Below are 26,440 nucleotides of genomic sequence, written 5' to 3' on the forward strand. Positions count from 1 at the left end.
TTCATCAATCTTGTATATTTTAACATGGGAAATTGAATGGTGATGACAAAAAGTTATTGATATATTATATACTGCAGAAGAGATTATTTAATATCAATAATATTTTTTTACTATTTTATATAGATAAGAGTAGTCGATGTCTTAATAATTAAAATTGTAAAATATTAATTTTATTATTTGACATTATATTACTTTTATATGTTTAGGGATATTTGATTGATCTTGGTGTTCCATCTCAAGATATCATCTTATTATCCTTTATATAATATTTTTGATACATGTACATAATTATAATATTTAACCAAAAAAATTATAAATATTATATATAATATTTTTAAAATTTATACATACAAAGTGTTCATGGATTATCTTTCATATTTGCGTTGGTCGATACAGATGTCGAGCGACCTTTTCACAGCTCGACAACTATATCGATGTTGAAGTAGATGTAGAGTGATTCTGATGTCGTTCTTTTCATTCGCAACAATCCAAAGCTCCCAGTAGTATCGTCGTCTACCACTACTAATGTTGTCCGTCACCATCAACTAGAATGTTAAAAATATCTTTTTATTAGAGTAAATAATTTAGATGTTTCATTTTACGAAACTATAAAAATATCAATATAATTTTTTAAAATAAAAAACCATAATGCTAAAAATAACTAACTAAAAAATAATCTATAACTAACCCCCGTTTATAAGCTATGGGTTAGGACACATTGTCTTCATACGACATCAATCGGACCGGTACACCAGCACTTATCGGTTTCGACCAATTCGATCAAACAAACACTAATACTGGGCTGTATCCCTCAGTTGCTTCTTCATGTCATTTCTCTATGCTTCTTTTTAACGATGTTATCTTGAGATCATATCAGTCGTCGAAGTGGACATCAGCTCGAAACCTATGGCTCTTCGCATTTCGAACGTGCACATTGGTTCTTTTCAGGCCATGCACCGTGGGATCCTCGTGCACTGCAACGACTTCAAAGAAAACCTTATAAAAGATGTTATCGTTGCCCCGACAAATCATCTTACGGCCCTTTCTCTTTCTGAAGGGCCACAAGTCTCCTTGGTAAGATGATATAACACACACACACACCCATGAAGATGCTGCCTATCATTACTATGGAGCATTGGCAGAGCAGAAATAGAATTAGATCCAATATAGCACCTTTAATCTTTATCGATACACTGCTTCTTGGAAATCAGATTCTAAAGCTGCCTGCTGTTAGTCATTTGGTATTTGAGTACTAGTTTTAAGTGGAGCAGAGTTACATATAAAGAGATCTTGATAAGTTGTGGACCAACCTTAATGTATGTCAGTGGAAGCCTCCTCCAACGGGTAGAGTCTCACACACCTGAAATGGAAGTTTCTTTTCTAGTCACGATTATTTGACATGGTTGAGTCTCTGTTCCAATCTCATCTGATCTACAACACAACCACAAAACCGTAAAGTCCATTTAGGATCAGCTCATCTAATTTCTAAAATTTATGCACCAGAATAACAATAATTGAATTTCAAGTTAAGAAACAGGGCTTCAGCCTCTAACATAGAGAGATGTTCGCCGCGAATTCCAGCTACAATAGAAACTCTAAATAATCTAACAAATACTTGTGAAATATACTAAAATCTGAGAACAAAAAAGTTATAGAAACTTGACTAGTGTGATTATGTAAAAAAAATAAAAAAAGTTTTAGCGTGTTTACAACACGAGGCTTTTGTTTCTTATGTAAAATGACACGAAATTATCTTGTTAAACTCTAAAATAATATGACACTTACACTAATAAACAAGGGCTAATTATATATATATATATATATATATATATATATTAGCCCATATAATTAGACCTCTTTAGTATCCTAGTACACTTAAAAAAATTATATTAAAATATCTATAGTTATGAAATTAAAATATTTAACCTTATTTATTCTAATGTCGTCAGTTTTACCGATAAAATATATAGTAGATATGACAACACATACATGAATGATATGAAAACAATAGACAAAAATATAATTTTAATGATGATGGTAAATGTTAATGCCATGGGTGGTTGATGACAACAATGTGATTGTCAACCTTATCGATGTTGATCCAAACATTGATGACGAGGAGAAACGAGAGGAAAAGCAATGAGACATCTACATCGATGTCGAAGGAGGAAGAGGAGGGAGGTAAGGCATTTGAGAGGAAGAGGAGGGAGGTAAGGCATTTGAGCCAACGCCAAAAGAGAAAGATGAGGCAAGTGAGGCATCTGCGTTACCGACGACAAAAAGAGATGAGGAAGAGGAGGCAAGTGAGGTAGAGTGGATACGATCGATCGATCTCGAAACCCTAGCATAAATGGCGATTCCCAATCCGAAGGCTAATAGCAATGTGACGATCCATCGTTTCTTCGTTGTCTCGCTTTATCGTATTTGTCGCCGCCATTTTTTTAATACTCTCCCCCACCACCACGTGAGTCGAAGGTGAGCAAGAAGGAGGATGAGGGTTTGTTGTCACTCCCGCCGTCGGATCTATTCTCTTCAGGCCTTCATTTTGTGTGATAATCAGTTCTCATCATATGATTGGATCCCCTTCGATCACGAGCAAAGCTGATCCGAAAGTAGGTCGACAACAACGTCATTGTGGCTAGGGCATATGTGTCATTCGCACGCTAGCTAAACCTCGAGAGCTTGAAGCAAGTGTGCCTCTTCGCCAAGCTCACTCGCGACCTCTCCCTCCTCGCCACCCATCGTTCTTTCCTCGAATCCATCATGCATTGGATGAAACGATCGTATGAGGATTTGAGTGCGACATTGACGCATATGCAACACGATGCTAGAGGAAGAGGAGACAAAACGGTGCGACGCTGACACAAATGCTCCCTCCTCTTCTTCCTCCGGTGTCGACGCAAATGCTTCATCACTTTGCCTCTTTTTTCTCCTCGTCGTCGATGTTTGGATCGACATTGATAAGGTTGACCACTGCATCATTATTACTGACCACCATCACAACCACCCATGATGTCATCATCCGTCACCACCATTTAAATTACCTTATAGCTCATCGTTTTGGTATCCTTCATGCACATACTGTCACGTGTTATATCTTCCATCGATAAAACCGATGATGTTAGGATAAATGAAACTAAATATTTTACTTTCAAAACTATAAAAATTTTAATATAAATTTTTTAAGTCTATGAAACGATATGCTAAATAGATCTAACTACAAGCGATAATATGTAATTAACCCAATAAATAATTTTATTACTTCCAAATTTGCATGGTTAGCAAATACTCCTAATGCCACTTCTAATTTCTAAAAATTAACCATGTTCTATGTCTAAATTATTTTCAACATGGTTCTCAAGCAATATTTTGCTACATTAACCTGTTCATAGTTAATCTATTAAACCTTTTGTAGATTTCTAATTCCCAAACTAAGCCAAAAATTTGTGTCTAATAAGATGAGATGTCCTAATTAATATTGCTATACATTAAAAAGACCAATCTAGCATTAATAGTACAAGAAGGAAAAAAAGATCACCAGAAATATAAACAAAGATTTGAATGCTTTTGAAACAAAGATCAGTAGCTGGAAAAGATTGGTGTTGTAACACTAAACTAGTTCACAACAGTCAACAAACATGACTAATATACCTTCATCATCATTGGAATAACAGGCCAAATGACAATGATTACATAAACCATCTTATCAATAAGCACGACTTGTTCTAATTGCTTAAAAGACTTATTTAATTCAAACATATAGCAAATCATAGTTAATGGAGGTAACTATGACAACTAAAACCTAAAAAAAGCTATACAAGCTAATATTCTAAACAAGAAGCATAGACAGGTCATGAGTAAGCCATCTAAAACTATAACTGTCTAATTTGTTTGTATGCCACAAACATTCTAACTATACCATTTCAAGAGATATTGACAGGAAGCATACAGCTCATTCTGATCTTAGAACACTTTGCTCAGTATAAATAACATTGCATAAAGCTTGCACAGCTATCTTAGGATGTGAGTACAACAAACTCGAGATCATATCACAGCATTTCTTTTATATTAGGGCTGGTCACAACTTTGGTTCCCGATATTTCATGTCATAGATACCATGTAAATACCATACATGCTGGAGGATTACTGGAGGCATGATGATATGGGCAAGACAGATTGTAAGAATTTCACCTAAAAGGTCCTGTAGGTTGAGAGAGAAAATTATGCACCATACAGGCATGCAAATACTTGACCTGAAATCTAACAGGCAATTTTAAGTTTATCAATCAACTATAGAAGTCCGTTGCAAGGACAATGGAACAAAGCATCAGTTGCTAGAACTTGCACTATTATTCTAGTTATAGGACCATTTCCAAAAAAAACTTCATGTACCCTAAAATTGAATCCACTTTTCTGTATATGTTGTCATAGTATTTATGAAAGTAAGACTTGGATACTAATTAAAGACTACATGCCTCTTTTACTATTCAATTGAAATACCTTTTTTTTGTCAAAACCACAAAATTCTATTAAGATTATACCTCAATAATGACACATTCTATATCTTTTTATCCAACTCTAAGAAACTCGATGCTTGTAACAAGGTACCAAACATAAAATGCTTTGGCTTAGCATTTATATGAATTTCAACTTTCAGTAAACTGAAGATAAACAAATTTTTTCCATGGGTGTCAGTCAGTATAATATTTGATTAATTTCTATATCATATAATCTCCCTCCACAGCATAAACCAACGAGTCATGCTAATATCATTTCTTCCAAATGTATCTAACCAGGAAGATATCAATATGAAACTCCAGAACAACTTTGGAAAACCAGATTAAATTTAATTTATTTCCTAGTTTAGCAACAAGCCAACTGGTATATGATTTTTCTGACTATGTAAAATAACTCAATTGTCCATAATCAAAGGCAAGTAAACAAGTCCATTAGATCTGAGAAAAAACATGTCATGGCAAAATCAATTGCAATCAGTTAATCCAATCAACGTTGTATCAGCTTCCTATCAACTGAATATGAAAGTCCTTTTTTTCCTTTGTTAAAAAAATTATGACGAAATCCAGCTAGTTCAATTTCTTCTCCAAAAGTGTCTAGTGCAGAAAATAAATCGAGACATTGAAGCTAGAAAATATCAATGTTGTATCATCTTTCTATCTTTTTTTTTTCCTTCCAAAACCTGGTCTAGGAATAAAACAAGCTTCTCACAATGTATTGACAAGATAATAGCATAAACTACTTTGAAACCCAGGTTTCAATAAATTATCAATCATCTGGTTGCCAAGACTGTTGTCATATGAAACACCATAAAAAAAAAAGAAAGAATATGCTAGCAGGTAGAAACAGGCTCCAACAAAATCATTAAGACAACGGCATGATGCAAATCAAAATCAGCACCTTTCCAATAGAGATGATGCAACAAACAGTCTCCAGAATCCTCCAAGCGAGACTAGAATTAATCTTCCAAGGCTTACTGACATGCTTATTTCTAGAAACTGTGAAGCTGGAAACCAAACTTGCAATTGGTATGAAACAGAAAACGTACCAAATTAATCACCTAACCATGTGTACAATATGTCTTGCCTGTATCGTGGCATGATAACCCATGATAATAGACATCAGCTATCTTCTTGTTGAATAAAATTCCTTCATGTCTATATTTGTTTGTTTCTCCATAATCAGACAGTAAAGCAGTTCAAAAACTGGAAAGCAAATTAAGGTGTTGAAGAGCTGAGGAGCTTATTTTATGTGCCCTTGATTACTAATAAATTTGTTTTTCAGTATTAAAAAAACCTTTTATGGTAATTCTCCAACATATAGAAGTGAAATCGTTTGCATGCAAGGTGAATACCCTTGATTGAGCTTCATGTCCCTAAATAATTTTCCAATGCATACCCTCTCTTAACACATTGCTAATGCAGTCATGTTTCACTAATACCTCCTCTTCACTAAACTTGACAGGAAGGGAAACCTAAAGACAATTTCCAGAAGGTTTAGTTGGTAAATAATAAAAAAATAGATAGTACCAAAGATAGTTAATCATCAACGTATATGCATACAAAATATTGCTACTGAAAACCAAGAAAGAAATATCGAACAAGCATTTTGAATATGACTAGAACTTCATAAAATATCCAATGCATATAGACAATCATAAACATAACAAAGCAATTAATTAGACACGGATTTCAGGGGTTACATCCTCACAAAAACAAAAGTAAATAGACTAATCTTAAACTAACAGAAAAGAGCCATGTATAAGATGTCATCATGAAGATTCAAAAACTTTGGCAACATGGATAACGAAACTTGAAGGTACTCAAAGAGCACAAATGAGAGCATAAGAGGTACATGAAGACTGTTATATGCAGCAAGGTAGAACACAAAGCACATTGTTTTTAAAGCTAAGCATCACAGTTTGTCAACCCAATGAAGCAGAATAAAGGTCCAAACGAACCAAGTATGAAGCATTATTGAATTGGAAACATCATTGGACTTCAGAACCAAAACACTCCTCATCAAACATTCCTATGAGCAAGTTCAAGATCAATGAAGAAGTAAAACCTTCATGAAGGATAAGGAAGGTGAGGGAAGAGAACAGGGGAGAGGAATCCCTAGGTTCACCGGCCTTGTACCATGCCGGCAGGGTTGATACCAAGGAGCATGTTGTTCCCTCCGGGGAGGTAGACGACGTTGGGCGATTTTGAGAGGGTGGTGGCGATCTCGCGAGCGGCCTCGATCCGGCGAAGCTCGAGGAGGCCAGTACCGGCAGCAGACGTGGCGTCGGAGATGAGCTTGGCGGCCTCGCTCTCACCTTCAGCGCGGATGACTGCGGCGCGTCGCTCCTGCTCGGCGCGGGCGACGAGAAATTTGGAGCGCTCGGCCTCCTGCTGTGCAACCTGCTTCTTCTCGACGGCGCTGGAGAACTCGACGCCGTAGGAGAGGTGGGTGATGGCGACGTCATCGAGAACGATATGGAAGTCACGCGCGCGGCGAATGAGGGCATCCCGGACGAGGGCGGAGACGTGGGGACGCTCGGTGAGCAGCTGATCGGCGTTGAACTGGGCGACGACGGACTTGAGGACCTCGTTGCCAATGGATGGGAGGACCTTCTCGTCGTACTCGGTACCGAGGGAGGTGAAGATGGTGGGAAGGTGGGCGACGTCCGGGCGGGAAAGGAGGCGGAGGGTGAGGTTGACCATCTGCAGGTCCTTGGTGCCGGAGTTGGAGGCGAAGGTGTGGGGGCGGGTGCGGATGTCGAAAATGAAGGGCTTCTGCAGCCAGGGGACGAGGAAGTGGGTGCCCTCGCCCACCGTCTCCGGGAGCACACCGCGGAACCGGTCGAAGAGCACGGCCCGCTCACCACCGTCCACCGTGTAGAGCGACGCGTTCATCAGCGTGGCGCCCGTCCCCAGCCCGATCGCCACCCGCGCCACGTTTGTCAGGAACGACACCGCGGCCATCTTCCTCTTCTGCTCTCGGAAGAGGACGAAGAAGAATGGGGATTTTGGAGACGGCGGCGATACAAAACCCTAATGGATTCGAATTGATTTCGATCAAGGGTTTATATTTGTTTTGCTTTGCTTGGGGAGGAAGAAGGTGTGAGATGAAGTCATAAGCACAGACCAGAAAGAGTCATCCAGCCGTCGAAGACGACAATCTATTGTTTGCACGTATCGTAAGGCATGATTGTACATTATCGTCCGTACATTGCTGCCAAAGACGATCGGGCTAGTGAGGTTCGATTCAAGCTCGAAAGAGATTTGGATTAAGATTGGGCCAGTGATTTGGGGCTAATTTAACCCACCATTTGGGCTCACCCTCACCTTTTCTAGCTTGGAATCTTTAATTGTGCTCCTCCATTATATGAACTAAGAACTCTTGCACTCTGTCATAATCTTCCGGCAGAAGTTTGAGGAAATAATCGGAAAAAAATAACATTTTTTTCAGAAGAAAAATTTCTAATCCCAAGTAGTTATTGGCATTACAATGATGAACACTCTCGATCCAAGAAATAACATTAAACACTGATAAATATGGCATATAATAGTGTCTTATACAGTTCATCAAGAGCAACCTCACATTTGCCAGCCAACTCCATGCAGTAGTTATTCGCCTGTTCCAGCAATCTTCTTCTTCAAAGCTTCAATGTCAGTTGCTAACTCTTTTCTGCTGTCCTGTGAATGACAAGCGAAGCTTCTCAGGAAAAGGATGATGATAAACAAGTAGATATGCATCATAGTTGAGATAATGTGCATTCTTCAAACTTCAGCTGCTATAAATGATTCCCATGACTATTTTGTTTTAGAAAGAATCTATTTCTGTCTTAAAAATCTCTACTAGTTGTGATCATCAAGTCATTAATGCTGACTGAAATAGAAAAATCTAATGAAGGAAGTTTTGAGTCGATCAAGAACATCGATGAGATCATTTGGATCTTAAGCCTCACCTTGTAGAGTAGGTAGCGATACACAAACCAGCCAGTGTATCCAAGTCCCACCAACTCCATGATCTTTGGAAGCTGCAAGTAGGTAACATTTTTGTCTCAATTTGATTGAATACAAAAAGACATTATAACATCAGTATTCCTATCACAATTGCTCAAAACAACACCAATGGACTTGTTGACAGCGTCTACCAGAGGAACCGAGTTGACAGCGCCGATGACGACGGCAGATAGCCACACTGCAAGGAGTGCACCTCCCCCGTACAAGAAGACTGTAGACTTGTTCTCGATGGAATCCCACTGTCATTGCAATGTTATCAGTTGGAGCATTTAGGAGACGATGACATGACTTAAAAGAATGTTGAGACATACTTTCTCCTTCAAGTCCGCCAGGAGCTCATCAGTTTGAACAGAGCCAGATGACTCCTCCGAGGAAGAAGATGCTTTCACCCGGAGTGAGGAGAATCTGGCAGCATCTGCCAGTGAGAATGTTAATCAGTCGATGAATCTAAATCTGATGTGAGTGTTAGAAATGGGACACTTGTTTCCCTGTTCTTATTCTACAATGCGAGTAAGGGAACCTAACAACAATGGAGGAGATGGAAGCTACAAATCTCTCAAAAATTCGAACTTGGCAGTGAAATTGGCATGATAGAGAGAGAAGATTAAAGCGAGTGTTGATGGAAGATAGGATACCGCAAGAAAGAGGGAGGGGATGGGTAGAGAAGTGACGGCGAGGCGGCGGCGGGAGGTGGAGGACAGGGGTCCGGAGAGCGGCCGAGCTGGAGGAGGAGAGGCGAGCTCCGCCTAGCACCGCCGTCGCCGCCGGAGAAGAAGCTGCGAACGCCGCCATAGCTCTCCGGAATGAATGTAATCTCGGCAGCTGCCTACCTTTCTGCTCTGCTGCTCTTGACTTCCGGCGACTCCTCTCTCTCTCTCTCTCTCTTCTCCTCTCTCCTCCGGCTATTTACCGATTCCTTATCTTTTCCTTGTTTTCCTCCACCTCAATTGCAACACCAAAGATCTTGTCGCCCGCCTCCTGGCCACTACGCGACCGACAAGTGGCAGATAGGCCTCCAATGATTGGTCGCTTTCCTATCATGAAATTATGGGTGGAGGAGGAATTGTGTGATAACTGTGGCTTGTTGAGTGACTTATCCTTCACCTTTTTCTAATTCCATTTTATCTTATTTTTCAAAGGAATCAAATAAGAATTTTACCTGTCAAACTAATTGATAGCTTCAAGATTTCATCAAACAAGATTTAAGGCATCATCACCATATCCATACTAAATGCTTTAGGTATAAAATTTGATAGGATGATGTTTCATAGCAAACAAACATCTTTAAGATTAATTGGATCATACATGACTCTCAATTCTAGTCAATGAATTTGACTTTTAAAGGCCTGTATTAAAGGGTGAGATATTATATTGGCTTCTGAGGCCTCAGATTGGATTGGATCAGAACATGTTTCGCTCGTGAATTTTTCTTGACCCAAAACACAAATAATTTCCTCAGCTCTTTTCTCCTTCGACAACAGCAGTAGAATCTCTCTTTCCTTGTCGCAACAAGTCAACTCTCAACACTCCTTAGGTCGGTATGCATAACTTCATGCGATCTACATGGAGAAACCAAACCACTCTCACATGAAGACTGGGAACGATACATGAATTTTATTTTCATTGTATTGGAGATTTGAGAGAATTTTACTTCCTCGACTAGCTGTTATACATTAAATTTCATCTCTTTGTCTGTTGTAGTTTCTTGCGTTATCTCGAACTAAACTGCGATTCGTCGGTTTAGGCACGTCGAAAAACAATCTTAGAAATTGCTAAACTTATCAACTGGATCAATAGTATTCATAACTTCATAGTGAAGAACTAATGAACAACAATTGGTTTTAGTTAAATCACATGATATACATATATATATATATAATTCTCCTTGAAGCTCCTCTCAGTACACCACATCAGGAGATGATGCTGTTGAAGCTTTGAGATCTTCTTAGTGCAATCCAAGGCTGTGATAAATAGGGTTAAGCATTCTATAGTAAACCTAGCATTTGATACCTATGAAGTTCCACTGTAGGAAAGAGAAGTTACCGTAGCTGTGGTGCTCCAATTTGTACTCCATTTGCTTGCTCTAGTGGCCTACTTAACTGGAGATGATTCGGTGCATCTGCTTCCTCTCTGATACTAAGACAACCATATGGAACAGCTGAGTCTCCACTGTCACCGATCTCACCCCTTGTTGCTTTCACCTGATGTAGAAGATTGGAATTCTTAGCTTGTGTGAGACAACATACACCGGAAAGACTTCGGATCGAAATGAGCTTTCTAAGTTCTACCTTCTCGTGTAGTTCCATGTTTTCTTCACTAAGGAGGGTTACCTTCTTATGAAGCTCCGCATTCTCTTGGTAAATAAGATTTGCCTGCAGTGTGACCACAGAACGATTAGCAACTTTTGGTGCAGGTAAGGCTTAGAGCAGAATGATTAGGGTTGCCATTGGCAGAACCTTCCATTTAAGCTCCTGAATTTGATCTGTCAACAGTTGGTCCTGCAAAATAACAATTCATTGCACCAGGAATGCTGAACAAGAAAGGAGAAACTCATTGTTGAAAGGTAACTGAGACCTTCTTCGTTCGGACAACGTGAAGACTCATCTCTAGTTGTTTCTCCAAGTCCTGTAGGTCCTTGATGCTAAGGCCAGAGAGCTCTTCTCCCATCAAGTGCCTGCAGATGTTGGCAAACATGTACTATGTGCTCTTCTACTAGAGACGTGTGTATTCTGATCAACCAAATATTACGTATGTTGTGGCAAGGAGGTATAGTGTGTGAGTCGACTACTGAATGATCAACAAGAACAATTTCTTGGTTGCAAACATGGCAAACATTTACATTACATGGTCTTCCATTGGACAGTAATTGCTGCTCGATGTTGGCCAGTAATTATTGACAAATGATATAGATTTGATGCACCACCAACATAACTATTTTGTAGCAAATCTTAAGATGTCAATTGTGACAAAGAGAACCAAAGCTAATCTTACACAACAAGGAAGGTGTTGATGTCTATCATCCATGATGATGAAGACATGAATTTTTTCCAAAGAATCCTGCATTTTTATCTGATGGTTTTGGAGTCTATTCCATTCAAAATGCGGTTGAAATTTTCCAGAACTCACACATTAATGAAAGAGACCTCAGTGTGCAAATATTATTTTATGGACACACAGCAAATTAGCAGAAACTTCATATTTTGTGTCTTTTAAAATTGTATTTTCATATCATTAATTTCCTTCTTTTGTAGATGCTGTTCCTGTTTACTTGTTTATACTTCGTTCTATGGATTTTATAATTCTATAATACTTTGTATATGACATATTGTTAAAAGAAGACATTTGTTTCTAATTAACTTTCACTCATTTGTTATAGCTTGGTTAAGGAACAATTAATTTGTAATAATAGTATTAATTGGACTAACATAAACAATATATATTGATGGTGTTGCTCAAAATTAAGGAAATATCTAAAGAAAACTGAAGAAATTTTATTAGAGAAGTTCTAGGGCTTTCGAGCAATCATGGTTTCATTTGAGTGTGTAAAGTGAAGTAAAACGAGGATACCTGTGATTATCTTGCAAGTTACGTAGTTGCTGCCTCAAGCTTGCTACCTCTCTTTGCCAAAACTTGCGATCACAAAGCAATTAATTCGATCGATGTTAGACACTTACCTAACAAAACTCTTTCTTAACTAATTAATTTTTTCAATATACGCTACCAACTAGAAAAAAAGAACCAAATTATTAAAAATCTACAAATTATATGCAAAAATAATATAAACTGCTTGATGCATGAAATAGATCACACCATGTCATTAAGTCATGTCTATAGGTCTTTAAACAATCAAGAAACTTATGTCAAAATGCCTATCAAGTTAAGCATCAAGAAAGTTTCCACAGTTACTTTTATCCAGTTCATGGTAGGAGAATAGCATTTCATTGAAGTATGGTGAGATTATTTAAAATTCCATGAATTTTATTTCTGAAATGGTCGACACTTCTAATTCTACAAGGATTAAAACAGTGTTTAAGGGATTATGCTCCGGCTTATCGACATAAAGTATCAACATACAAATGATACGAGAGATTAAGCATAATTGTTTTCTAGAGAATATTCATGTGTTATTTCTTGTTCAGTGATCTATTTATGGATGTAAGAGCAATTTCATTTTGAAATCGAAATCTAAAGTGGTCTTTTTGTTGGATGAATGCTAAGATATCCTCTGCATTAATTTCTTTGGATATATATTTTTGATACCTTGCATTTCCATTCTATTATTTTGTCCTCTCTCTTTATCTACAAGGGATAGCCAATCTTTTTCTTTTCCCTCTTTATGTCATGCATGTGATACTAAGAAATAGCAAACTCTTATGGGAAAAGGCTTATTGGTGAAAAAGGAAACACTTAAATGTATCACATTTGAGGTTTAGAAAAATGAAATGAAGAACATGTTCTTGTTCTAGTTTTCTTTAAGTTCTTCCTAGATCTTGACTCTTGCTCACAAACTGTGTGCTTGTGACCTCATTTACGTTCCGAAAAAAAATCAGAAGCAGACAATTTTCTAAGGATTTAAGAACATAAATTTTCTCAAAAAAATCATAATATGAACATTATGTTTATTTTTTCTTTAACAACAAAGTACTTAAAACAATGTTATTTGGGAATTAATTCTTCCTTGAGATTCATTAATATGCTTCCTAATATTTCACCTTATGAAAAATTGCAACCATATACCCCCTAATACTTAAGCAGTGAGATCGGTAAAAGAAAAAAACTTCTAAGTATCTAAGTTTTTGCAGATCTCATGAATATTTATGAAAAAATATGATACCTAATCTTCTTTATGCATCTCCCACATAGATAGATAGTATGGAACCAATGTTGCGAACATTAATCGAAGGTGTTTATAAAAAATGAATTCATATATAAGCTCGCGCTAAGTTTAGCATATACCTTAACCTCCGAAGTTGCAGTCATAGAAAAATGATGGTCCTCTTTGGCCTTTTTGTATCGTTCTATCAGAGACTTCATGCTGAAAATCGAACATGAGTTATAACGATTTAAATATGCTTAAACTGTTTTTATAATTGTATTGAGATGTTGAGCAAAAAAAAATTAAAACATTAGCTATGCTACGGACATATTCGATCGATATAGCATACTATGCAAAAGAATTTTTTAGTTATTATGGATTTATGATCTTGTAAAAGACAGCCTTAGCTATGTGTAGCAAGTTATCAAACTAAAAGTTCTATTTTTTCTAGCTCAAATACAAGTATGATTGAGTATGGCAAGAATAATTACTGCTAAAATAATATGTTTATCTCAAAGAGGAAAAAATTGAAATTAATTCCCCTTTTTTCCTTCTAATTAGTAGAAAATATAAATAGGCAAAGGCATTTGCAAGCTTCCTAATTCTAACACTAGAAATTATGGTACCCAAGGTAAAGAAATCCCTTGTCTTTGCTCAAGCAATCTCCACAGCTGATATTAAAGATGATTCAAGCAGTTTACTGCAAAAACCTAAGAGGAAACATCTGATGCATGCATGTGAATGCCTTCATCATGGCCTCGCATGATGTCAAGATCTACTTTAGATCATGTTTTGTTCAGCAATCACTGATCAGCTGACAGTAAATCTAAGGAACCACATTCATTGGTCGGAGGACATCAAGGTACTCCATGTGCAGCTTCACTTTCTGATCTTGGAGAGGAAACATCCGTAGGGATTCACAGCATTCATGAGATTTGGTAGGGCCATCAAACACAACCATAGAATGGGATTGTTCTTCGTGTTCCTCGTACTTGTCATAATGTAGTGCTTCCGAGGAAACAAAAGAAGGGAACAACTCGATCCATTCCAAGGGTATATGAAAATAGCAGCCACAATTCAACAACAAGCACAGATATGGAGGTGGATAGATAGATGGATGAACGAGTAGATGGTAGAATGATAGAGAGAGGCATGGAATGGAAGGAGGGAGGAGGAAAGAGGAACGAACGAGGGAATCAATCAAGATCATTCTTGCAACATCATAAAAGTCAGAAAAAACATACAAAAAAGGAGATCTGTCTGATGTGCCACACTTTTTCTACCCTTTAGATTTATGCATCCGTTCAACCCATCAATATTCATCTTCCATTCAAGAAACAAAGAAGAAAAGAAAGAAAGAAGCCCACAAATCTCATAACCAGCACTGACAAAGATGGAACAAGAGTCATACAACCTGGTGCTGGCGAAATCGTAGAGCCGGCCGGTGCTGGAGAAGATAACCAGGCCGACCTCCGCATCACAGAGGATGGCGAGCTCCTTGGCTTTCTTCATCAGCCCGTTTCTGCGTTTCGAGAAGGTGACCTGCCGACTAGTGGAGTTGTCGATCCTCCTGATTACAATCTTCCCTCTCACCATGCCTCCTCCTCACGACTCTATCTCAGCTAGCTGATCTGCAGATCTGGCGACAGTCACTACCAAACAACCAGCTAAGAGCAGCAGGTTACCAGGAAAGGGAAAAAACAGGCGGCTGCAGCACGAGATCTGTGGAGGAGAAACCTTAAACTTTAGCAAGGAAGGTAAGCTTTTCTTTCTTGGTGCCGAGAGTTTCTTATGTCTATCTGGTGCAGGTTGGATCTTCTTTATATCAGTCCCCTCTCTTTTGATGTCTTATTTTATACCCGGAACGGAAAGGAGGGGGAGGAGACGGTAAACCCGCTTGTGCTTTTGTCATTACTCTTGTGCTCGCTCAATTCTTGTCAGTAGAAGTAAAACACAAAACCACATAGTTTATTGTTTTTGAACTGTTCCAATCAAATCCACACCAATTTTTGCTTCCAAAAGTTCTCTTTGTTACAATTCAAAATTTAGATGACTCGATATCTATCTCATATATATTAGCTCCGATCAATCTTACTCGAGATATCTTTGTCTAGTAGAATTTTTCTAACATGAGAGGACTAAAGAGATAGAGAGAGAATAATAATAATGATTATGAGTTCATGACTGCTTCTTGAGCACAGAAACCGAAAGAAAACGCTGCTGGTGGCGGTCTCACAGAGAGACCAACTGCAGAAGCGATGGCAAAACAGGCTAAACGCATACTTCGGTAGCTCCCACCGCCCGCCGCATGGATCGCTGACACCTGCTCCTACGTGCTGGTGCCGCTCTCCGTGAGTAGCCAATGGTCTTTGTTGCCGTCGGTTGGTGTGTCACTGACTCGATAGCCCCCCCTCCGTCCCCCTCACAGTGTGACCCTTCCTAGGGATGAAGGGAGGGTTATCTCTTGATGTGACGCCGCATAAACCTTAAAGCAACAGCTCGAAACTATATGCAGTACTGTACGCAGTCAATGGACCTGTTCTTGAACTTGTAACCTTCAACTCTATCACAATCTTTGATGGTAAACTTCAGCGTTTAGGGCATAAGCATTAGTACTATGCTCATATGGTCCTTTGAACAACCTATCATGACCCTTCTTTCTTCCTCACTTGGTGAAGAAAGAAGCTTTTGCTTGTGAACTGAGGGATTTCAATTAGTAGCTTCGACCATTTGAATGGAGTGCTGCACACACTCGATGAGGAAACATGGGATTATAAGAAGCACAGTTGTTTTCAAGATTGATAAGTATGAAAGTGGAACTTTGAATCACTACACTAACAAGCGGCAATAGTAAAATGATGATGAGAATTGGATATTAGCCTTTGTAGGTGGAGAAGAGTACATGGATGTGATCTTAACATGGTGCTAAGTCAAAGATGCCAGCTTGTGAAAGCTTGATAGATACGTCACACGTATCACCCTAGTGATGTGGAGATGCAACAAAAGTAATACAAGAGATTTGGCTGAGATTATGCCTTTCTATATGTAGCAAGAACACATCTCACAAAATAGAGAAATGAATAAACAAATGCCTCTAAAAGATAAGGCCTTCATTATCTCTTTGACTTGAATGACTTCCTCAACTTGCTAAATTTCCAAAAGAATATGTGCCTTAAGACCTACCTTATCTAAAAACGAATACGTGTAGCTTATCATGAAGGAAAGATATATTAAGATTCAAACATCTGTATCATGGTAAGATTGTTCTCTTACGACTTTGTTTAAGTATACTTTTTTGATTGAAGTCATATATACATCTGATTTGCCCAATTTAGATAGAAGCATCTTCGACTCAATCTATGGACTCAAGTTCTTGTGATATCCCTCCCTTCTTGTAATTATGCTTCATGAACTAACTGGTTTTTACATCATGGTGAGCTATATATGGTTTAGCAATTTCACCTATCATCATAATGATTTTGGACTTTTTCTTGAGTTATGGCTTGATATAAAACCAAAACAATTTTGTTGACTCCTCTTGAATGATTCTTCCCCATGAGCAATCTCAATCAAGGAATCCAAAATAGGATCCATGAGTCGAAAGCACGAAACAAAACATCGATTAATGATTTGTTTTATCATAATCTATAACATGTAGGGTTGTCAATAAACAAATCATGGATCTTCTCAGTGATCAGTAAAAGTTTTGCAGTGGAGCCTTGGATATCAAATAGTGACTGTGTCATGTGAACATAATCTATCAGGAAGAAAATGACAGGCTAACGACTAACTGTACTGTCCCTAAAAGAGAAGTTTGATCCAAAAACATGATTTATTCCAATCATTTATCTTTGAAGAAGGATCAATATTTTCTCTATTATCGGAGTCATTTATATTTTCTAATTTTAATTTATAAGTGACATGATAGCTGAACTGATCTAACTATAACAAAAATCATTGTATGGTTATGACCATATATCTCACGTGGCAATAGATGTATTGATATTTAATCTCAAAATTGGGTCTTATATTTTGGGTTTACTAGAAAATTTCAACTAGCGATTCAGATCTTTTATAATTTCTTTAAATTTTATGAAATACTCAAATCACATATTTGGTCTGAACAATTGAAGAATAATATTGATAAGTATTTTAGGAGCATCGATCATATTTAAATTACTTAAAGGATTAAGATTATAAATTTAATTAAAAAATTATATTATCTCGATTAGTTTCACATCGAAAGTCTATAAGATTAAAATTAACTTGTAAAAGTCTAATGGGTATATTATTATTAACTTCATCTTAAACATCTTAACTTTAGTTGTTCCATCAAATTTGTGACAAATGATATCAAAACCTAAGTATTCCTTATAATCGATCGAAATATTTTGGTTTCTTAAGAGACTGATCAACACAAACCCAAGTCTTCAGTGAAATTTGATCTCTTGTCATCATCAACCCACGTGCCAAAACCCTAGTTTTCGACACGAGCAGGGGCATTCTTGGCACGCCAATTCAAAGCCAATAAGATAGGATTACACTCACTGGCAATAAGAAACGAGCATGGCCAACAACGTCAGTATCAAGGTTGTGTCTACCAGTTAAGTATAGCAAGGGTGCTTTCTCTCAGAACCTGCAACTTCTAGTGCTATGGAACTATCCTGTGCATCACCAGTAGCATGTCGACATCATCGACTGTCCTCGAGATTAAACAAAGGAGAGAGAGAATCTTATGCACACTAAAGAAGCTGTGGTTAGTGGTGGGTGACAAGTTTCAAGCCATATGTTGTCGTTTGTACTTAGATCCATGCAGCTGCAACACCAAGAAATGAGTTCCGCAAGGAGGGAAGGAATCTGTGGTTGAGACCAAACACAAGTGTGTCATGGAGGAGTTCTTTGGGAAGAGGGTGTCTTGGATGGATAACATCTGCAGGTGACATGAGAGTTCACAGGTTGCATCAAACACAGGTTGTAGACGCGGACAGTGATGATGCGGCCAAGAGGTGCCTATACCTTGTTTGGCAACCCTCGTGGTGGCTGCTGCTGTTGTACTTGCTTCCGCTGTGCTTGCCATGCATACCCTTATAATAATAGTCTGTTCTCCTCCTCCTTCCTTGGTTAAGGTTTCGTGGAATGCAGCAAAGTTTCAGAAAAGCTGAGGACACAGATTTGGTTTGAAGGCCACATGATGGAGGGTGACAAATGGCAGTGGTCAGTGGCCATCCAATTGATGAGGCCAAGACTACAACATGAACTCCAAGAAGAGATGGAGAAAAGATGAGAGAGAAGTGTGCAGTCAGTGCAAATGAAAATTGAATTCTTAAAGTACCCATAAAAAAACATAATGCTGAACCAAATTCCGATATCAACTCAAACTTTGAGCAGTGTATAAAAGATTATAAAGTCAAGATGAAATAACACTGATGGACAGGCAATCCACAATTTATGTGACACTAATTTGTTATCCTTTCATCACAAGTGAGATCCTGGACATGCAATCTACAGTTTCATGTATATGGTGATTACATCAAGCTTATTACAGCAAATTACAAAATAGACAAAGGAGAAATGGAGAAGAGAGGAAGTGAGAAATAGAATAGAGAACACTCATAGAAAAGTTTGATGAAGTGACACTGATTAAAATGATTTAGCATGGAATTATTGTAGAAACCTTTATATTTGAGTCTTCAGGCCATGCAATCTAATTGTTTCTATCATTGACTAGTTGACCAATCAACGGTTCAGTAGTGTCTTAACAGAACGGAAGCGGGTCGTGCTTAGCGGATTTCTAGGTTTTCTGGGTTTGGCGGACTCGATCCGTTATGAAGTCGGGCCATCTGTGTGGCGATCCGCTATATCAATGTAACGGGCCGGGCCAGACCACTCGCGCCCCATCCCTTTCTCTGCCCTGACGTTGCAATTCTTGGTTTCCGGTGATCCATCTCCGACACATTCCGCGAACAGGCGCGGATGTCTTCCCACTTCGCCGCCGATGGCGACGCTCAAGGACGTGGTCCCTTGCCATGTTCCCTCTGACGGTGCCGTCCAGCGGTGCCCGGCCTCGAGCAGTACCAGATGGCCTTTTGCGAGGACTTCAACGCGCTGACCACAGTAGTGCAAGCTCGACACCCTCATGGCCGTCGCCATCACCGCTTCTAGGGACAAAACCTTGAGTCACCCATCAAGACCCCCTCCCTCACCTTGTTCCTCACGCACATCCATCATCGAGGAGTTCACCTATTTGTGACATTGTCTAACTGATCAGGTATTCCGTTCGAAGCTTCGAACTTCATAGTCCATGTGCTATCTTTTCCATCAGAATGATTGTTTTCTTTCATCTGCATTTAAATTGGTATATATGTTGATGAAAAAAATAAATTGCAACATTCTAACAAGGGAAATTTGAGCAAGAAAAAGTTTTGGAAGGAAAACAAGTTTCAAAATGTCAAACACTTAGAGAAATGCAATGGCATCCAGCAATTCACCAAAATAAGGAACAAACTTAATGACTAAACCAAATCAAACCGCTCAAAATTTTTTTTGACTGTCAGAACTTTCGAGACATAGAGACCGATTACTAATGACCGAAATGCGATAACAGCAGGGATGCGTGCAACTAGTATCTGTGTTGTCTCAATTTAGACTTTAGGCTAATGCAGCAGAAAACTGATTGGTGTATGTCGTTTGGTGAGGATACTAGAGGAACTTGCGAATGAACTATAGTTGTTGATTCAGTTTCGCAGAGGAACAGCACCCCAGCAGTAGATAGTGATAGTAGTTAATCATCAAAGCTGAAGTCAAATGAATATACAGCAGTAAATTTGATGTCACATAAATGCTGTATCAGCAGAATATAAGTAAACCATTATGAAGAAAACCCATATTTGGTTTTAGACCATCAGGTAAATGTTGTGTTGATTTCTCTTTGGTGTACCATGTATTATAGTTTTCCTTTGTTTCCATTTAGTTGTGGTGATATAAATTGACTTGCTATGATGACCTTAACTGAGTTTGTGTTTTGGTCAATTCATATTACTTATCATAAGTGCTTTACTAATTGTTCTTTTTGTGGTTTTGGCATCTACCAGTAAATTCTATTTAGAATGATCAAAATGCAAAGATCATTTGGCAAAAGGCTTTTGTTTTTATTATGTAAAACACTGGTCAAACACAATTGACAGTGGTATTCTGATCCTTGATGAAGAGGTTATACTGAAAAATATAAGATATTTAATACTTTAATCCTTGATGAAGATGTTATAAAGAAAATTATAAGATATTTAAGATTTCACTACTGACATCTACTGATATTTAATCTTTTGTTGGGGTATTAGTTATAATAGCCAGATTTTAAAATTCTTTGGATACTTCTGACCTAAAAGAAAAACAGATATGTTTCTCACCATCAAGTAATATCTTGTTTTTGAATGACTTGGGTCTAACAATATGTTGATCTTTTGTTTTATATTCTTGTATTATCAAGCAAATAGAATGTTTCATATAGTAGGTCATTGTTTTAATTCTTTTGAGAAACCACCATATCAGTAACTTGCTAATCCACTCCCACTTCTAGTCTAATTATTGGGTTTGTATATTCGATGTCATATATCTAATTGTTGGATTTTAATATACAACCTTGAAATTCTAAATGCTGGTCACATAAGTCTTCCATTATTTGTCGAACTCTAGTGAACTTTGCGTACTATGATTTGGCAATGGGAGAGAAGCAGATGGAACGGGATTCAGGTGAGGGAAGTAGGGTGTGTTTGGTAATACATTTGAAATGTGCATTGAGGGTCACATTGCACATGTCAAATGTGAATTGGTATTTGATAATTTTTTTCAAATTACATTTGGTTTAGATGCTGTAGTGCAAATGTTCAAATGCTGATGCTATCTTAGAGTAGTGTTAGTATTTCAGCATTTGTCCGATGCTAATAAAATTTTTCAAATTTCTCAAAATTCCTTATAACATTATCTAAAATCACAAGATTGTCATTATATAATAGAAACTCTAACCCTCGTTCCTCTTCTCTTCTCTTGATTTCAGTTGACTCTTTCTCTCACAAGTCCGTCGCGCCGCATGCTTCGTTGAGTCGCTGGGCACTTGTATCTTAATGTCATGACATAATTTAGTGAGAAACCAACATGATTTATGTCTTTTATGTGATAAATGTTTATTAATTTATTTTTAAAGATTATTTTATATTTATTTATATGATTATATTTATTTATTTATTATATATCTGGATCATATGAATTTTTTTATAATATTTCTTACATTCATTTTATTTATTTATTTAAATAAAAATATGTGTTCACTTTTGAATATATATTAAAAATGCTATAAGGGTAAATTTGTCACATGATATTTAATGGACTTTTGAAATATAATTTTACTAAACAACACTTACATCATGCACATTTAAGAGGTAATTTTCATTTATTGTTTACCAAACATTCAAGGCATCTCACAATTGCACATTCATTCATATTTATTTTTTCAAATACGTATTAAAAATGTAAACATATTTCTAAACTCACTCATATTGGTTGAGAGAGAACATATGGAAGTGAGGAATAGACTTACTGTAAGGACTAATATGAATTTACATCCAGCATTTCTAAGATGTGTGTGCATATATGAAGATTTGAGAGGTTAGTTTGCAAGTGTAAAACATTTTAAATTTTGAACTTATCAAATGCTAAACTTAAAGCTTCATTAAATTTTTTCCCTATGAAAAGTTTCCTGATACTAAACATATTTTCAAACTATATTCTTGGAATGTGATTATGAACCCATACTAACGTCTACATTGGATGCAGGACTAATCAAATCGAGGATCAAAATCTCCGGTGGATAAAGATTCACGATGATGCATATAAACAATTGTTCCTTAGGGATGGATGGATGGCAGCTCATATACTAACTACTAACAGGACTGGTACCTGATGTGAAATTAATGGATTAGGTTATCAATAAATGTGTCATCAAAATTCAAATAACATATGGGAAGACTTGTACCTTTTGTTGAGATCTTAACTGAAGATATTCAAGAGTCACTCACCTTCACGGGACAACATCTTGAAGTGTTGAACAATCCAGCCTTACGAGGACAAAACCAAATATGCCAGAAGTGTTGACAAAATGCTTCAATCTGATTTGTTCGTACTATGCAATTGATTTGTTCCCACTATTTGCATCTGCAGATTTCTTCCGCTGTCCAAAGATCGCATGACTGCTGGAGTCATTAATAGTGTAATGTGACCACGGACACATGAATCAGGTATATTCTGGAAGCATATTTGGCTTGTGATGCAACCGAACGTATTTATTAGATTTGATGTAACATGTAGGCAACAGTGATCTTATTTACTGATGTATGATTCGATGACAGTTCTGGAAGCAGATTCTGAAACCAGTAAGGCTGACTTGATTTATTGATTCGATGGCAAAAGAACATGGTTTCAATTTGGTGATATGTAGTATCAGAGAACTTGATGAACTGATGTTTATTATGATTACAAAATTCGAACAAGTATTGTTCCACTGATTTGATCTCTGATAAAGAATGTTGGTTTTCATCAGGTCAGTGTGAGGCTTGAATTTTGCTGAATAATCACATTGCACTAGCAATTATGGATAGTATGGTAGAAGATATGCAAAAATGTTTTGAATAAAGGAAAATAGGTAAATAGCGTCACAAGAAATATTCTTTAACACTATCTCTAATCTCTCCAAAGAGTAGAGATAGTGTTAAATAGGAAAATAGGAAAATAGGAAGAAGGAAAGTTCCTTCTTCCATAATATGTTCTGAAAAAAAAAAATCTTATATAACAAATATTTGTAACTTAGTTGATAAATATTTTATAATATTTACGGTATCAAAACTCAGGTTGATTACTTGAGTATATAATTGTATTTTCAAAATGATTTCAAATGGTGTTTTCTCCAACTTTCTTTGACTTCCTACTTCCTATCATATAAATAGTGAAGAAGGACCAATCTCAAGAAAAAAAAAAACCAATATCATCAACATCATTATGTTGGGGGAGTGAGGATCTCAAAACCTAGAGAAAAATATTATAGATCAATATAATAGAGTATATCAAAAAATCGATAAAGGATTTATATAATAAGATATATCTTTTTTATGTTCATAAAAAATTTAAAATTTTTATTATATGAGATCAATTATAAGCATCTTTTAGTTAATCTTGAATCAAACGTAAATCCTATTATATATACTCTAACATAAATTTTAAAATATTTTCATAATATTTTCTTTCATTTTATTTGGATTCATTAGAAAGAAATACAGATAATTCAAAGTATTTTTTCATATCTTGATTTTTATTTTTATTTTCCCTTCATAAAGAAGCATTTTTCGTATTAAGATTTTTGTCTAATAAACATTGGTTTCAACAATTTAAAAATACTTCACAACCCAATCATGCATGATAGATTAGAGCTATCATTCATTCTTGAAATAGACAGGGAGAAGAATAAGAGCTACTACATAAGAAAGAATAAGGACAAGACAAAGTATTCTTTGTTTCATGACACTTACTACAGTGTCAAAACACATGGTTATACATAGTTTCCCTGGATATATTATATTCATTATATTTAATATGAGTTTTTTTCTCCAAAATCTCTTTTCTTCTTTAAGAACAAATAATCAATTTAGTTTAATCTTCTATAGGGCTTTTAATATGTTTCACCTCTTAGACAAGTTTAATTCTAACATTCTCTCTTTAAACTTATTCTATCTAAAATGTCAAACTTCTTTCAAAATTATTAAAATACTTTAAATTCGAGAGGCTTGGTAAGTATATTAGCTACTTATTCACTTGTCTTGACATGAAGTAATTCTGCTTTTTTATTTTTGATATAATTTCTTATTAAATATAATTTTATATCAATATGCTTCAATCCTAAACTAGATTGTTAGCTAAGGCTATAGTTGACTTATCAACATATATCTATGTTGACTTCTTGTATGATAATTTTTGGAGTTGTCATGTTACATGACAAACACAAAAGAAGATATTGCTATATATATTTTGTTTTACAACTTTCTAGAGCAATAATATGTTTTTTTTTTTAGATCATAGGAATGCAATTCTATCAAGATAAAATACAAATATGGTTGTACTCTTTTGATTGTTGTAGTTTTCCATCTAATCACCGTCACAATATTCAATGAGTTTCAAATTTTAAGATGATGAATATACTATACCATAGTCAATTGTCTCTTTAATATATCATAAAATATTTTTGGTAATATTTAAATGAGACATCTTAAGAGCTTCCATATATCTACTTATTAAACCAATTTCAAATAACATAGAGTGCATGTTAAATATCTTAAACATTCAATTAGACATTTACAATAAATTTAATTAATTGATTTACCTCACCTTCCTTCGTCAACTTAATGTCATATTCTACAGATATATTAGTAGGGTGATAATCTTCTATAAATAATTTATTTTAAATTTTTTTTGCATAATATTTTTTTGAGATGAATTTTTTTTCATTATCTTATATAACTTCGATACCAAGAAAATAATTCTTTAGGCCCAAGTCAGTCTTCTTAAATTCTTTCATTTAAAATCTTTAATTATGGAGAGATTATTACTTGTAAAAATCAAATCTATATACATGCATACAAATATGATATCTCCATTAGAATTAAATTTTATATAGAGAACATATTTAGACATTTAGAAAAATTATTTTAACTAAAATAAACATCTATATGAGAATTCTATGATCTTGAGGCTTATTTAAGCCCATAAAAAGCTTTTTTAAATTTATATACCTTATTTTTTTTTTCATGGATAATAAAACCAAGGGGTTGTTAAAAATATATCTTTTGTTCAAGAAATCTATTAAGAAATACTGATTTGATAATCATTTATAAATTTTTTAATTTTATTTAAGCTACTAGATAAATAAATAATCTTATTATCTCTAATTAAGTTATTAGGGTAAATATTTATTTATAATCAATCTTATACTATTATTTGTATCCCTTTATAACCAATCAGGCCATGAATTTCTCCATCTCCTCTTGTGAATTTTTTATATTTTGAAGATTCATTTAATATCGATCACTTGGTGGCTTCTTAAAATATAATGAGCTTTTATATATCATTTTTTCTTTCTTCGAATGTTAATGGATCATATCCTACAAAAAAATAAAATAAAATAAGTTCATCATTATTAGTATTAATTTTTTGAGTCACATAATATAACTCCTGAATCGTTCTTGTCCTTTTTAGAACTGGACTTCTTAAATCATATGACATAATCGATCTATATGACGATTCAGGCAAATACTCTTTTGTGCTTATTTGTATTATATCATTCTCTTATGAAATTATAGTTTTTAATCATCACCTTTTTCAGTTCCAAATCTGTTATTCATCAAATTTAATATCTTTTGATATTATAACTTTGTTTGTAATAGGATCGTAGAGTTTGTAACTACTATTCTTAACATAACATGATTCATTTCTAACCTTTATTCTTAAGCTTTGTTATCTTTTCTTTTGGTATCTTGACAAATATAATACTTAAAATTTTTTTAAATAATCGACTCTTGATTTCATACTTTTTCTAATATAACATTATCAATTCACTTTATTGGAAATCTATTACGTAAGGTTGGAAATCTATTACATAAGGAAGAATAAGTATATGGTAAAATATTTTTTTGTTTTAATAAAGAAAACTCACTGCAACTTCAAAACTCTATACCTTTCATCCTTTCATAATCTAATAGATGAGGTTTATATAATCCCTATACATACATTCTATTCATTATATTTAATATAAATATATTTTCTTCTTTCAAAAATCAATAATCAATTTGATCTATTCTTTTATAGAACTTTTAATATATTTTACCTCTTGATATAATATTATTCATAATATCAGAATTAACAAGTTTAATTCTAATATTTATTTTTTTTCTTATTCATTGTTATTTGTTTTTTTTAATTTGAGGTAAAAAGTTAATGATTGTTCTCTTTTAATCATTCATTGATGTGACTCGAACTGTCCTTTCACAATGAAGATCTTCTA

The 26,440-nt window shown here is 35.7% G+C and overlaps 3 protein-coding genes and 1 long non-coding RNA gene across 6 annotated transcripts; 1 reads left to right on the forward strand and 3 right to left on the reverse strand.

Moving 5' to 3' along the window:
• Positions 1 to 6,448: 6,448 nt before the first annotated feature.
• On the reverse strand, positions 6,449 to 7,594 carry LOC135627799 (prohibitin-3, mitochondrial-like). The gene has a single exon (XM_065134119.1). The coding sequence runs from the start codon at positions 7,479 to 7,481 to the stop codon at positions 6,639 to 6,641; it is 843 nt and encodes a 280-aa protein (XP_064990191.1). The 5' UTR covers positions 7,482 to 7,594; the 3' UTR covers positions 6,449 to 6,638.
• Positions 7,595 to 7,945: 351 nt separating this feature from the next.
• On the reverse strand, positions 7,946 to 9,441 carry LOC135627803 (protein CURVATURE THYLAKOID 1A, chloroplastic-like). Its single transcript, XM_065134131.1, has 5 exons — positions 9,161 to 9,441; positions 8,837 to 8,940; positions 8,657 to 8,764; positions 8,468 to 8,539; positions 7,946 to 8,195 (listed from the first exon to the last, which is right to left on the reverse strand). Exons 1-5 carry the CDS (start codon positions 9,315 to 9,317, stop codon positions 8,127 to 8,129), a joined length of 510 nt encoding a protein of 169 aa, XP_064990203.1. The 5' UTR covers positions 9,318 to 9,441; the 3' UTR covers positions 7,946 to 8,126.
• An 853-nt stretch (positions 9,442 to 10,294) lies between these two features.
• Positions 10,295 to 15,168, reverse strand: LOC103979300 (MADS-box transcription factor 23). 3 transcript variants are annotated; one of them, XM_065134156.1, is made up of 9 exons: positions 15,079 to 15,168; positions 14,756 to 14,972; positions 13,482 to 13,560; positions 12,093 to 12,154; positions 11,100 to 11,199; positions 10,982 to 11,023; positions 10,814 to 10,897; positions 10,569 to 10,726; positions 10,295 to 10,486 (listed from the first exon to the last, which is right to left on the reverse strand). In XM_065134156.1, the coding sequence occupies exons 2-9, from the start codon at positions 14,935 to 14,937 to the stop codon at positions 10,471 to 10,473; spliced, it is 723 nt and encodes a 240-aa protein (XP_064990228.1). In that variant the 5' UTR covers positions 14,938 to 14,972; positions 15,079 to 15,168; the 3' UTR covers positions 10,295 to 10,470. The 3 variants fall into 3 exon arrangements, with proteins under 3 accessions (XP_064990228.1, XP_018678549.1, XP_064990214.1); XM_018823004.2 differs by having other exon boundaries at positions 14,753 to 14,972; XM_065134142.1 differs by having other exon boundaries at positions 14,753 to 14,993; positions 15,079 to 15,161.
• A 4,075-nt stretch (positions 15,169 to 19,243) lies between these two features.
• Positions 19,244 to 22,770, forward strand: LOC135637617 (uncharacterized). The gene is made up of 2 exons (XR_010496334.1): positions 19,244 to 19,609; positions 22,171 to 22,770. It is a non-coding gene; the product is annotated as an uncharacterized LOC135637617 (long non-coding RNA).
• The last annotated feature ends 3,670 nt before the right edge of the window (positions 22,771 to 26,440 follow it).

The sequence above is a fragment of the Musa acuminata genome, chromosome BXJ1-3, assembly GCF_036884655.1.
Source record: "Musa acuminata AAA Group cultivar baxijiao chromosome BXJ1-3, Cavendish_Baxijiao_AAA, whole genome shotgun sequence".
NCBI lineage: Eukaryota > Viridiplantae > Streptophyta > Magnoliopsida > Zingiberales > Musaceae > Musa > Musa acuminata.